We start from the raw sequence: 14,791 nt of genomic DNA on the forward strand, positions 1-14,791 counted from the left end.
AACAACTTAAGGTCATTACTACAAATTGATATAAGTTTCAATAATATCAAAAGGTGAGGTATAAAAAATATTTTAAGCAACATTTCGTACTATAGGCAATATTTAAGTAACAAAGTATTCCTTATTTAGTTGATTTCACAGTTGCCGAGTTATTTGCCCTCAGTCAGCAGGATTGGCCTTCGCTCTTTACAGTGTGTGTATACCACGTGATAAATGACGTCATATATGCTACGTCGGAAGGCAATATTTTGCTTTAAATGAAGACTTAAATCAAAGATAACTTTGCTTTAATTACAGCATTTTAAATAAAACAAAGGGCAGTTTATGCCGCTTAAAGAGCCCCGCCTTCGTTTTATTACCGAAGTTTGATAAGGTAAATAGTTCAATCAAACACTTCGACAAACCTGTTTCCAAAATAATGTTTCGACAGTGCTCCGTCAGACGGCCGTATTGTGAAAAGGTTTGTCGATGTGTTTGAAGAAACTCAACTCTTAATCAAACTCTGGTAAAAGACCGAAGGCGGGGTTCCTTAAGAGGCGTAGACTGCGCTATGTTACCTCGCAAATGGTGAAGAAATAGTGAAATTATTTTTGTTTTAAGTTTTCATTCGAAGCAAAATATTGCCTTCCGACGTAGCATTTATGATGTAATTTATCACGTGGTATACACACACTGCTTTAGGCTCAGGCAAATGCAGCTGACCTCTTTTATTTCCTTTACTGTCAGCTCACGGCTCCGCTTCATGTCATGCACTTTGCTTTCAAGATCATAATATGTTCTACCCATGTGTTAAAACGGTTACATATGGTTTCACACTGGTTTGAATGAAATCCTGTCCAGCAAGTAAACTGTACATACTGTCCTATCGTACGATGATCTTAAAAGTCATGTTATTGATAAATATACCTGTGTTGGGGCATCGGCGTTGCCCCTCCGATCTGTGTCACGCCGGGTCACCGATCCGCAGACATGGTTCGGCTTGTTGCCATGTTAATACTGTGTAGGCACATATAGCCACGGCCCGGGCTGCAAAACTGTGCTTGTGAGTTTTGCGGGGTTTGATATTTGTATTTGATAATTTCAACGTTACTAGTTTACCCTTTATGAGTATCAAGTGTTTCGGAGTTGTCTCAACAATGGTTTTGACATATAATTTGTCCTTCTTATTTAAATTGTTAAGTAAGAATAGGTGTGAATTATATGTGCATCGGAAACTAAAAAGTTTGAAATTTCATCACTTCTTCCGTCATGTCCAACGCATGAGGAACAACATCAAATTAATTGATGAAGATGCTGCTTGCCAGTGTTAATACATGATTTAATATGATGTTAACCATTATAATTTAATAATTAAAACGGAGTGTTTGCTTATGTTCATCCATCACCAAACTAAATTTTGTTTCCATTTACTCATCAACTGGTTTGTTGCTGTAATAGTGATGCTCTTTGGTACTAAAACTTTAGTATTATTAGATATATGATCCCTAGACAGCCTTTATATTCTTAGATAGATTCAACGAAAGAAACAATGATGTGAATTGTATACACAATATGTTTTTTTTATTCAAATGTACACTGTAAATACATAAACTTCCTGCGATAGATTTGTCATACAAATGTATTTAAATTATGTAAAGTTCAAAACTTTTTACAGAAATTAGTGTAATATTTGTTGTCAAAAAGATAATAAAATATATGTCAATATTATTTCCGTCATTGAAATCACTATCCTCATAAGTGGTCTAAAACTGGATCAACATGCATTCTACATCACTTGTTTAGCCATTTTATTTTTGGAAAATTGAACAAAGAAAATGCGAGAATATCCCACGATATAGGAATGTTTCACATTTCATTGGACATTATATTAAGATAAAGTGCTTTTCAATGACGGCAGCATGTTAACAATAAAATATATACCAATATGGCGTTGTTTACGATAAGAGGCAACAGGGCGCTCTCAGCACTGGTATTGGTAAAGCGCAGGCGAGAGTTAAAGACGCTCTTTTCAGGTAAAAAAAACACAATAAGGTAGCTATATATAGTTTCCTAACACATAATTATCATATCAAAAACAAACAATATGACGAACCAAAATATTTCCTTCATTTGCAAAAACAAACAATTTGACAGATTCCTAACAATATATCATCCTTAAAAACACAGTATGATTCATCATGCAAAAACAAACAATATGCAAGAGCAGTAAAATATCTTAATCACACAAAAGCATACAATATGGCAGATCCCTAACATCTCTTTTCCATGCCAAAACATTTACTATGACATATTACAACACCTTTGTATCATTCATAAATATAACAATATGCAAGATTAGCATGACAAGACATACAAAATGCCAAATTCATTTTTCCTGTTTGTCATGACAAAACGAACAATATACCAAATATGTGACACTTGTTTATCATGAAAAATATACAATATGTCAGATGTGTTAAACCTCTTAATCATGAAAAAACATACAATATGCCAAATTCGTAACACATTTCTAACATGACAAAACATTCAATATGTCAGATCCCTTACACCAGTTTATCATGATAAAACATACACTATGCCAGATTCGTTACACCTCATTTATCAGGACATATAACACACAATGTTTGACCGTTAACGACTTTTGATCATGACATAATAAGCAATTTTTTAAAACCAGTAGTTGTACAGACATACAGACATACAGACAGACAGAGACAGACAGACGGACGGACGGACGGACGGACGGACGCGGACGGACAGACGGACGGACGGACAGACAGACAGACAGACAGACAGACAGACAATATATAAACAAGAAATTACGTCAACGTGTATATATGCATATTAACAATCAAACAGTACTGACGGACGGACGGACGGACGGACGGACGGACGTACGGACAGACAGACAGACAGACAGACAATATATAAACAAGAAATTACGTCAACGTGTATATATGCATAGTAACAATCAAACAATATCAATGAGTACCAGGTATATATATATACAAACACATAATAATTATATTCACTACATCAAAATAATATTTATTATAACTAAAATTCAAGATTTAAATCAGAAAACAAGTAAGCAAAAAACATGTTTGCGAATAGTTTATCATTGTTATGTCAGTAACAACAGTATTAAACATTTTTCCAAAAGCCTTTGCTTTTACAAAATTAAAAACAATTACGATATATAGCAAATTCTCTAAAAAGAGTATTATGTGAAAACGTTCAATTACAATATTTTGAATTTTGTTCTAATTCAACTTGTTATTTATAAGTCAAAACATTCAAACACTCGGTGTCTCTATCAAAATCATGCAACATTTCAACACAATTGCCATTGTTATTCGATTTATATCACATAGAATTAATCTTAAAACTTTTTTTAGGACAGTAAACCAACAACGTAGAAGTTGAATGCAGTAACCATAACGATGAATTAAATTATACAGAAATGGGTTAAGTTTATGAATCCTAATGTTATTATCACGATGTTATTGATTTAACGGTTCAGTTCAAATTGTATATTTCAATGTAAATGGTGGTGTATATATAAATACACACACATCATCATTTAAAAGAAATGTTAAATTAATAACATCATCATAATAATTTGAGGATTAGGTACAATACACTAGCCGCTCCCCAATAATGGAACAACAAAATTAGAAAACACGATGGGATTAACACTTAGATGTAATGTAATACAAACAATTAAAAGTAAACTATGTAGTGACATAAAACAACTCACGAGGATACACTTCTCAGACAGTTATATTTTAAACTGAATGTTTTATAACAAATTGTACCTTCATACTTTGGGGTTTATTTAGGTAATGAATGGTTCGAGGACAAACAGGAAGTTAGTCTAGAGAGGTGAGGATATACATATCGAACAATGAAATTGTATCTTAAATATATGAAACCAGTTTAAAACATGACCTCATACAAAGGATTGTACATACATGAAGTTTACATGGACTTAACTAATTACAAATACATGGACAGCACAAGTGACATAACAAAACGTACTGCTTTGGTGAAGTTAACCTGTCTACATAGAAAGGCAAAACAGCTTACAGCATTGATGTAAAACGGGACTTAAGTGTGTGACACCAGATTCCAACAAAACTTTTATAGTAAAAAAGTATATATGTTTACTTATAGTCATTAGTATATGTATTTATTGATTAATTAACAACATGGCACTTTGTCATGAATCTTTGTCAAAATTCCATTCACATATATTGTCCTGGTGTTATCCTTAAAATATTCAGGTAACTCAGATCAATACATATGTAAATAAAGGATGAATGAACCTTTTATGAGTTTTGGTAAAACGTTTATGCGTTGTCTAATTTCAATTTATTGTCATTTCATGCAAGTCAGTTACATGTATTTTTGTTACATCTGGCTTCCGGAATCTGACCACAATATAGTCGGTTGGCATCTTTTGGCGAGGAAATCAAAAGGGCAATCCTCTAGTATGCTCTCTTTGTAAGCAAATAGTAAATCATGATAGCCAGAATCACCACTACAACACCAAATGTGATCGCACCGTTCCAATTTCCATCTATTTCCATATCTCTAGACTCTTTCTTTGATTTAAGTTTGCTTGCTGCTGCTTTCTTGGTTGGTTTCCCATAATCATGACCCCGTCTGAGGTGCATCATCTTTTCAATGAACCTAAGTGCAATGTTGTCAATATAAGGATTGTCGGAGCCATGCCCATCAACATAACTGACCCATCGAAAACAGTTGCTTTCCATTGACCCTTCCATGCTGAAATGGTTAGCAACCTTTGCCTCAAACTTTTTGAAGACCTCTTCTGTAACAATCTTTTCTCCCGTAGTTTGTGCCTCATAAAGCTTTTGGTCATGAACCAGATCGTACTTTGTTATTACAACGAAGACGTCAACTGGATCTAGATAAAATAAAATCACAAATGCTTTTAAAGAAAATCTTAATAAACGGATGTTTTAGTCCACATACTTTTGTTTGTTATACGCAATAAAATAAAAATAAATAATGATGTACAACTATATATTGATCAACACGACATAACATAAAGCGTTTTACTAACATTTTGGCTTCCCACTTCGATCATCATACTCTCGCAAAACTGATTGAAGGCAATCCACCAAGTTTCCCGGAAAGGATTCTTGGCAGCTGGCAACAAAAATCACCTTTGTGACTTTATTTTCGTCGGAACATTCTAAATGGTCTTGTAATGATCCAATACCATGTTCGCTTTGCTTATCGTCTAAAAACTGAATCGAGGTTCCAGGCGAGACATAGCCTGTGTAAACAAACAGAATGAATAAAATGTATTTGTTTAGTTGGAGCCTGTATAACACAAATCATGAATATATTTTGTAATATGATTCATTGAGAGACAAAACGACTAACAAATTGGTATAAACTTTACTAATCCATTGATAAAATAATATGTCAACGATGGGCAAAATAAAAAGTCGAATTGTCAAAAACGTTTTTCAGCAGTTCAAAAAAAACATTGGCATGGTCAATGTACAGTCAATGGAAACATTACTAAATTCATCTTTAATGACAACAGCAGTTGTACGGCGAAGTAACTACATAAAAAGACCTACAAAATACGGCATTTAATGCATATATTATAGTATAATAGTCTATAGGCTGACAGCTGAAGGTTTCAAAATCGGACGTGATGCACCAATGTACTTTCAGTGATGTCAAAGCCATGACCAATCGTATATCAATAAACAACGAATAAGTTATAATCAAATAATTCTTAAATACATCGGTGTGAAAAAATGATTGATACCTCCAAAGTATGCCCTAAGAATCTCCTTTAAACGGCCCGAATCTTCATCTCCTTTCCCTGCTGCGTCTATAATAGTTGGCAGTTTACTCAGACCTTTTTTAAGTATATCTTTTTCGAGCGGCTCCATATCGTACTTTTTTATCCCGCACTGAACAAAGCTGCAAGGACAAAACTAACTTTCAATAACATATTTTAAACAACAGACACAACCACATTAGCTAAAAAGACTTGGTTACGAGTCAATATCAAGATTCAAAACAACAATACAAGAATATTCAAATAGAAAGCATATCTCTACATCAATGGTTAATTTACATTTATAAATATATATTAAGAGGGAAGGGCGAAAACAAAATACTCAAAAATAAAATATATTTCAGAGGCATTCAATTTGATTTACATATGGTGAGCAGTCCTTAGAACGTCATCAAATCAAACAATAGTGAACATATTTCTCTTCATAAATCGTATTGTCAACGTTTTGTTTGGATTATTAGCATATAAGTATCTTTCATGGCCGAGAGTGTAAGATAGGTTCATTCCGCGAAACACCCTGCGCGAGGGTCGGGATGAACCTATCTTACACAAGCGGCTATGGTAGATGCTTTTTCTCCCACCTCAGTTAAACAAAATTAAGTAAAAATGTATTTTTGCTGGAACTCTTTTGTACATAGTGAAAATAATTGCGTATGGATATGCGATAATTCGTGGATGTCATGGATACCCGCGCAGTAAATCAGATTATGTTTATAGTCAATTCGGTCTTTAAATAGTTCTAAGGAGTGTGAAGCAGTTTTTCTTGAATGGTGCGTGAAAACAGTTTTATGGTGATATTTGAAGCGAGAAATAATTAATTAGCGTTCTAAATATTGCCACTAGACAAGATTTCCATGATGCTACAGACGACAGTCTTCGGCAAAGGGTAATTACAATGTGGTGACTATTGAAAAGGAGTTCCATACGGGCATTTTATCTTCGCCCGCGGGCAAGATAAGAATTTCTAGCATGGTTAAATTATTGGATCTACTTATCTGAGGTGAGAGAAAAAAAGTATCTATGATACCTTACATAGGCAGTCGTAAAAGTGGTCATGCCAAGCAGTTATCATATAGTTAAATGTTAACTTGCATTATTAGCTGATATATGTATTTTCAGTAAAATATATTTTGTTTACAATAGGAGTAAGCTGTTTTATATTGAAGTTTTACGAATGCAGAAAGTATACCTTTGGAGAGTAAGCGTCTTGGTTTGAGCTTGTCCTTTTCCTGTCAACGCCTTTGAATAATACTTTCCACAGAGGGCCTTAACCATGGTGTTTACCATTGCGCTTTTTCCCGCCCCTGGTGTCCCAAGAAGAAACACCACTTCTGGATAGGTGCGGTCTGGCCTGTATATAAATAATAAACATTTGTAACGTTTTTAACATTTATTTTGTATTGTTCATATTTGACAAGGTTCTTGTGCATCAAATTGAAAATATCAAAATGTTAATTTACCTACTCTCCCGACAAGTTTTGTCTAAAACCTAAAACCTCATGACATTCGCTAATACAACAAATCGGACCCCGCCAATGAAACCTCATGACATTCGCTAATACAACAAATCGGACCCCGCCAATGAAACCTCATGACATTCGCTAACACAACAAATCGGACCCCGCCAATGAAACCTCATGACATTCGCTAATACAACAAATCGGACCCCGCCAATGAAACCTCATGACATTCGCTAATACAACAAATCGGACCCCGCCAATGAAACCTCATGACATTCGCTAATACAACAAATCGGACCCCGCCAATGAAACCTCATGACATTCGCTAATACAACAAATCGGACCCCGCCAATGAAACCTCATGACATTCGCTAATACAACAAATCGGACCCCGCCAATGAAACCTCATGACATTCGCTAATACAACAAATCGGACCCCGCCAATGAAACCTCATGACATTCGCTAATACAACAAATCGGACCCCGCCAATGAAACCTCATGACATTCGCTAATACAACAAATCGGACCCCGCCAATGAAACCTCATGACATTCGCTAATACAACAAATCGGACCCCGCCAATGAAACCTCATGACATTCGCTAATACAACAAATCGGACCCCGCCAATAAAACCTCATGACATTCGCTAATACAACAAATCGGACCCCGCCAATTAAACCTCATGACATTCGCTAATACAACAAATCGGACCCCGCCAATGACTTTCATAACTGTGTCAATAGAAAATGGATTCAAATTATCAGTTACATATTATTTGGATATCCTAAGATAAATACCTTCAAATGAAGTTTCTTATGTTGTCATAATTGTGGCCCAACCCAATTGTATGGTAATGTTGTTTCTCGAAACTATGTTTATCACGTGTGTATATTATTTACAATAAAATACGATTAAACTAAACAGTTGAACTTATGTGGTTATACATTTACTTACTGAAACCATGCTTTTGCAACTATTCTTCGTTGTATTTTATTTCAAATAACAAATGTTAAACCAGCTAATTAAACTGCATTTACAAGGCACCGTTAACGAGCCAATAAAGAGGTCGGAAAACAATACTTGTTTTTGAGTACTACGTCATCAAGGTAATAGAATATGATAGAATAATGTTTAAGCGCGTATTCGATTTCCATCTCCATTCGATCTCCGTCATCTAGGTATAAGTAGTCTAGTGAATGGTTGACGATAATGACTGCTACAAAATCCCGAGGAAAACGTGTATATGTACAAGAAGAATGTCGCCTTTCTTGTCAACATGCACGTGCCTTACTAGCTTTTACTATTCCTACTACTAGTATGTTAGTGGTTACTTTGCACTTGCAATAACTGTTTACTGATAAAAGTAAAACTATCATGTTACCTGTTACATAACTGTGCAATTTGTATCAACAAGTCTGTGTTTCTTTCCTTAACCTTCTCAAATTCTTTTTCCCTTGGCTCAATATCAACATCTAAAATAAACAAGATCAATTTAACATTTCACTAAAAACAATGGGTACACATTCGAAGTGACCTTCAACATCAGCGGCCGATGTCGCTGCTGGAAGAGTCGTAATGCCGGCGTTGCCCACGATCCCTTTTAAAACAAGTTATCACAGTAAACAGTTTTTGAGCAAGTTTGATGTTTTGGTTCAAATTAAAATGTATAAATGAAAACGGTCAAATTAAATATTTGTTTTATTATATTTCCTAGCGGGACACACATCTTGATACGACGTTTATTATATGTCCAAATTGTAGTTATTCGTACTGTTATACGTATATGTTTGAAAGAATAACGCTGTAATCCCTTTGAGATGATTTTTATTAAAGGATATATTTTCTTGTATTGTGTAATAATTTTATATTCTATACCCGGGATTATGTTGTACTTGTGATTTAACTCGAAAGGCACCTGCATTGTGACCCGGCTTAAACTTTATGCCATTCAGCCTGCATTGTGACACGGCTTGGGCTTTACGCAATTAAGCCTGCATTGTGACCCGGCTTAAACTTTATGCCATTCAGCCTGCATTGTGACACGGCTTGGGCTTTACGCAATTAAGCCTGCATTGTGACCCGACTTGAACTTTATGCCATACAGCCTGCATTGTGACCCGGCTTGAACTTTGTGCCATTAAGCCTGCATTGTGACTCGGCTTGAACTTTATGCCATTCAGCCTGCATTGTGACCCGGCTTGAACTTTGTGTCATTAAGCCTGCATTGTGACCCGGCTTGAACTTTATGCCTTTAAGCCTGCATTGTGACCCGGCTTGAACTTTGTGCCATTAATCCTGCATTGTGACCCGGCTTGAGCGTTGTGTCATTAAGCCTGCATTGTGACTCGACTTGAACTTTGTGCCATACTGCCTGCATTGTGACTCAACTTCAAATTTATGTCATTAAGCCTGCATTTTGACTCGGATTGAACTTAATGTTATTAGGCCTGCATTGCGACACGGCTTGAACTGTATGCCATTAAGCCTGCATTGTGACACGCCTTGAACTTTATGCCATACTGCCTACATTGTGACCCGTCTTGAACTTTATGCCATTAAGCCTGCATTGTGACCCGGCTTGAACTGTATGCCATATAGTCTGCATTGTGACCCGGCTTGAACTGTATGCCATATAGTCTGCATTGTGACCCGGCTTGAACTTTATGCCTTTAAACCTGCATTTTGACTGGGCTTGAACTATGTGCCATTAAGCCTGCATTGTGACCTGTATTGAACTTTATGCCATACAGTTTGCATTTTGACCCGGCTTGAACGTTATGCCATTAAACCTGCATTTTGACATTGTTTCAATTTAATGTAATCAAGAATGCAATGGGACACGGCTTGAACTTCATGCCATACAGCCTGCATTGTGACTCGGCTTGAACTTTGTGCCGCTAAGCCTGCATTGTGACCCGGCTTGAACTTTATGCCATACAGCCTGCATTTTGACCCGGCTTGAACTTTGTGCTGTTAAGTCTGCATTGTGACCCGGCTTGAACGTTATGCCATACAACCTGCATTGTGACCCGGCTTGAACTTTATGCCATACAGCCTGCATTGTGACCCGACTTGAACTTTGTGCTATTAAGCCTTATTGTGACCCGGCTTGAACTTTATGCCATTAAGCCTGCATTGTGACTCGGCTTGAACTTAATGCAATTAAGCTTGCATTTTATCTAAGATTTACGGGCGTCGATGTCATCTTAATTGGATAAGGTATTTTAAAGAAAAGGGCTTTATGACCAAAATATGGCAAAAAGTTATGATTTAAGTTTATGGTTTTGTAGTGCGATAATGTAAGAAAATCAAGAACTTTTTATAGATCATTTTAAATACCATAAGAGGACTTTTTCAGCAAAAAAATGATAAAACACTTTAATTGACACTCTGTTTGTCTTTCATTTACGTGTCAGTAACGCCTTGATTTGCGTTCTGTTATTTCCACTGTATTATAATCATACAGTATGCTATTGTTAACATAGATTATACTCATGATTCTCTTTATATGTCATTATATTTGGTTTAGGTGTTTAGACATACACTACACTATAAGCTTCAGATAAGGATTAATAAGAATATTTTAATCAAGAGGTCTTAAATACGCCCTGTTATGCATCTGACAGTTAAGGGCCGACCAAAATTTAAAATGTTTAAAAAAATATTTTTTATTTAGTTTTGAGGTTCATTATTTAGCAGGCGGAATTCATATATCCGTTGCAACATGTAAGGCTGAAATTAAGAGTTGAACTTTTTTTACGAAAAAAGATTTTATAAGATTTCCAATCAAAAAGCATTTACGTTTTTACCGGAAATGTCTTAATACAAAATGAAGATGTTTATGAGTCAAATTCATCGGAACTACACAATCAACAACGTATTGAGGCTATTTAAAAAAAAAGATATTTGCAGTTTTGAATCCAGGAACTGATTTTTTTCCACTGTCTTTCCTTTTTTTGAATAACTTTCGTCCTTGATAAAATATGTCATCAACAACTCTCAGGGTATTGTTGATTAGGTAGTCTCGGTCATTTTGACATAAAATCAAAGTAATAATGTCGATTTTTCCGAAATAAATGTGAATGCTACTCCCACAAAACATGTCACCAAGAATAAATGTTTTACTCCTAAAAAAGATCGTTCCTAAAAACTAACTAAAACATTTTTTTTGTAACGCTTTATGTGTTGACCTTTCCCACCCACTTTTACACTGTGGTCGGCCCTTAACCCGATTATCTACTGTTGATAATAACACAATGGCTAAATTATGCTCAGAACGACTAAGTTTACGTAAAAGTATCATGTACATAGTGCAAACCTTCCACTGCAGCCATGTTTAAACTACGTCTCCACTATACATTTCAGATAAGGTGAATGGAAAACACTACTTTCGTTTTCAAATACAAAATACAAGAACAACTGCAGGCACAAACATAAAATGAATGCATTAAACATATCTATATAAAACAAAAGAAATTCGTTTGTGTTTCTCAATCGTACATTACATAGTTAGTTTGAACATAATCAAATTCAACAATAGTATGTTTTAATCAAAACGCAATGTGTTCTAAAAATATCTCATATTCGACAATAAAACGTATTTAAAAGTTTTTTTGAATAAAAGTCGAATGTATCAACAATAAAACTAAATATTATTGAATACAAGTATGTTGTTGGATTAGTATAAAAACATGGTCAATGATATGAAAAAAGAACAAAATAAGTGTTTCAAACCTTCCACTCCAGCCATTTTTAAACTACGTGTCCTTAAAGTTTATGCATTTCATGTATTCTGAATGGAAAAACCCTACTTTCGTTTTTGTTTTGATATTGATGTGTTTCGATTGATTTATCTCAAGCAAATAGTGGCACACATGAAAGGTCACACAATAACTCTCTTTTGTTAATGTTTTCAAATTTCGTAAACGTCAGTTAAGGTATTAGCCTGATAGGGGTGCGTTAATCGATATGAACTACAGCTGTAGTTACTATGCCTTGCTGATATACAAACATGATATACTTAAAGGTCATACATATGTAGGATAAATTCCTTTCAAGGGACCTAACTATAGCGTATCTCCTTAATGTTTCAAATTGGGTTATCCTTTAATAACGTTATACATGAATTGAAAAGTTGTTCATTGACAAACGGAACTACTCGGTATTTTTTTCTCATATTATGTTTAACAACTGACTGAATACTATTTTGCCTGTGCGCGTACCGATTTTGCGTAGCGGGTACCGTCCTGTTGAAGCGTAGGTATTTCATTAAAATATCGCGTACCGGAACATGGGGTTATTTTACATCTCTATTTAGTAGCGATAATAATGCTCTGTTTCCTCTTCATATTGAGAGCCACTCCTATTTAAAAAAAAACAGATGAACATCCCTATAGTAGAATAAATACAGATGTACCAATTGTTATTACACGTTCTTAAGTACGTTATTTTATCCTCCAGCTCTGTTCTGCATATTTAACATTGTATTTCAAGATACCGTTGACTAATTTTGAGAACCTGTATTGATTTGTTCTCTAAAGTAGAATCATTCAGTATAAGCATCCTTCTTTAATAATACGTAGGAGGAAAACTTTAACTGAATTGATATATGCTAATAATGTCCACACCCATTGAGAGTTAATCTAGCTCGAAAGGGAAAACCTAAATTAACAAATATACATTGTTACAGTCGGAGCCTTTTGCAAAAGAATATTGCAATATACAGTCGAACCTCGTTATGTCGACTTTTTCGGGACCTAGTAAAAAAAGTCGAGATAACGAAAAGTCGACTCATCCGAATTACAACAAAATATCACCAATCCCAACACGTTTTAGTTGGATTGTACGATGTTTACGTCCACAATTAAACGGTCTTGTTAAATATTTTCGTCGTAAAAACAGCAAACTTATTATTAAAAAATAAAGTGAAACAAAAGAAGAATTATTTGTGTCAAACTTATTTCTTTTACGTTTTTGGATCACACAAAACAAATATAAAACCACAATTGCATACATTTGTACATTGTATGATTTTATACCGGGTCCTTCTCTGAATTGGTTGACCAGAGCAGTGGAACTAACATTTGACATTTTGAAGTTATTCTTTCTGTTCCCATTCGGGATTGTTATCTAATCAATAAAATGTTCGTCTTTTATACAAAAGCAAAGAGCCTGAGCAATAAATGTCTCTTTTATTAAATATTTAAACAAACAACTTTAATTATTCGCACTTACCAATTACATTTTTGTATCCCCCAATTATGACAGTTTGTTATACTGACACGGACGGTATTTTGCGACATGCCGCAAACCGTCATGAATTTTTTCACACCTTCGTCTCGATCTACAGTTCGACATAAAGAACATAGGAAATGTGTGAAATTCGACCACTGGGACTGAAAAACGAGGTCGACATAGCGAAAAAGTTGAGATAAAAAAATCGACACAAACAGATTTATTTATATACTATAAGAAGGAATAAATTCGGGACCGGAAAATAAAGTCGACATAATCAGAAAGTCGACTTATCCGACGTCGACATAGCGAGGTTCGACTGTATATAAAGAGTTAATTTCATATATATCGTTGGGAGCCTTGGCTATACCTAGTAAGTTTTGGAATTGATTTTTCAGAGATCTTGTTTAGGGTGTGAAATCACATGACTTCTACGGGGTTCTCACATGGGTCACCATGGGTTAAAACCTATGTTAACAAACAAGAAAGCGGATTTTTAACACGTACATAGTGGTGTACAATTCACCACTCTATCTCTGAAGCGTTTATGGTAAAGTACAGCAACACCGCCTTTTCCTCATTTTCTCTGCCAAGTAATGTCATATAAGTCATCATCAAAACAGCATAAGCACTGTAATCGAATGTTGAATTGTCTAAAAAAAAATGCACATTACCCGAGTACAGCCAATGTTCAGAGACACCTCATACATCAATGTTTTTCCTAATCAATGAATCAATAAGAAATGTAGCACTAGAAGAGATACCCGTGACCAGATCCAGTTCAGAATGGTTACACACTCATAACTAGAATATATGCATACATATGTACCCCTGTAAATATTAGTTGCTATATTTAGAGTTATTTAGATGTCGCAAGTGTTCGAATCTATTATCTTTCAAGTTATGGCTGCGTTGTACACTCTGTAGGTCGATGCCATTTCCGGGACGCTTGTCGACATGTTGCGCTTCGGAACGGCCATAATTTACTCAATATCCGGGCTGGTGGCTTGTATCATTGTTTCCGGTTCCGTTTTGAAAACGAGGCGGACGCCCATGGGACCATGGAAAATATTTAAATTATCATGTACATCGCGTTCCAAAACGAGAGGTTATTTCATTATGTTATAAAGCAGAGATGAGCTTTGTGTCTTCCATTGATGTAGTGCAACTCCTATATCAAGGACACAATACTTGGTCCAAAGGAGACTTAAAAAATAAAAACGGATGCAGTAGTACAAATGACCT

General features: G+C 35.2%; 1 protein-coding gene across 1 annotated transcript; it reads right to left on the bottom strand.

The window, feature by feature from the left end:
* Nucleotides 1-1,534: 1,534 nt before the first annotated feature.
* Nucleotides 1,535-12,191, bottom strand: LOC128224359 (uncharacterized). The gene is made up of 6 exons (XM_052934174.1): nucleotides 12,047-12,191; nucleotides 8,694-8,784; nucleotides 7,041-7,202; nucleotides 5,816-5,973; nucleotides 5,093-5,308; nucleotides 1,535-4,933 (listed from the first exon to the last, which is right to left on the bottom strand). Exons 1-6 carry the CDS (start codon nucleotides 12,060-12,062, stop codon nucleotides 4,491-4,493), a joined length of 1,086 nt encoding a protein of 361 aa, XP_052790134.1. The 5' UTR covers nucleotides 12,063-12,191; the 3' UTR covers nucleotides 1,535-4,490.
* Nucleotides 12,192-14,791: the final 2,600 nt, after the last annotated feature.

Source organism: Mya arenaria, chromosome 17 (genome assembly GCF_026914265.1).
Source record: "Mya arenaria isolate MELC-2E11 chromosome 17, ASM2691426v1".
Lineage (NCBI taxonomy): Eukaryota > Metazoa > Mollusca > Bivalvia > Myida > Myidae > Mya > Mya arenaria.

Excerpts from the sequence above, each read along its gene's own strand:
- LOC128224359 (XM_052934174.1), bottom strand. Across the intron at positions 7,203-8,693 it reads ATTGCACAGTTATGTAACAG|GCCAGACCGCACCTATCCAG; the intron begins GTAACATGATAG and ends ATTTATATACAG. Across the intron at positions 4,934-5,092 it reads TCGAAGTGGGAAGCCAAAAT|ATCCAGTTGACGTCTTCGTT; the intron begins GTTAGTAAAACG and ends TATTTTATCTAG.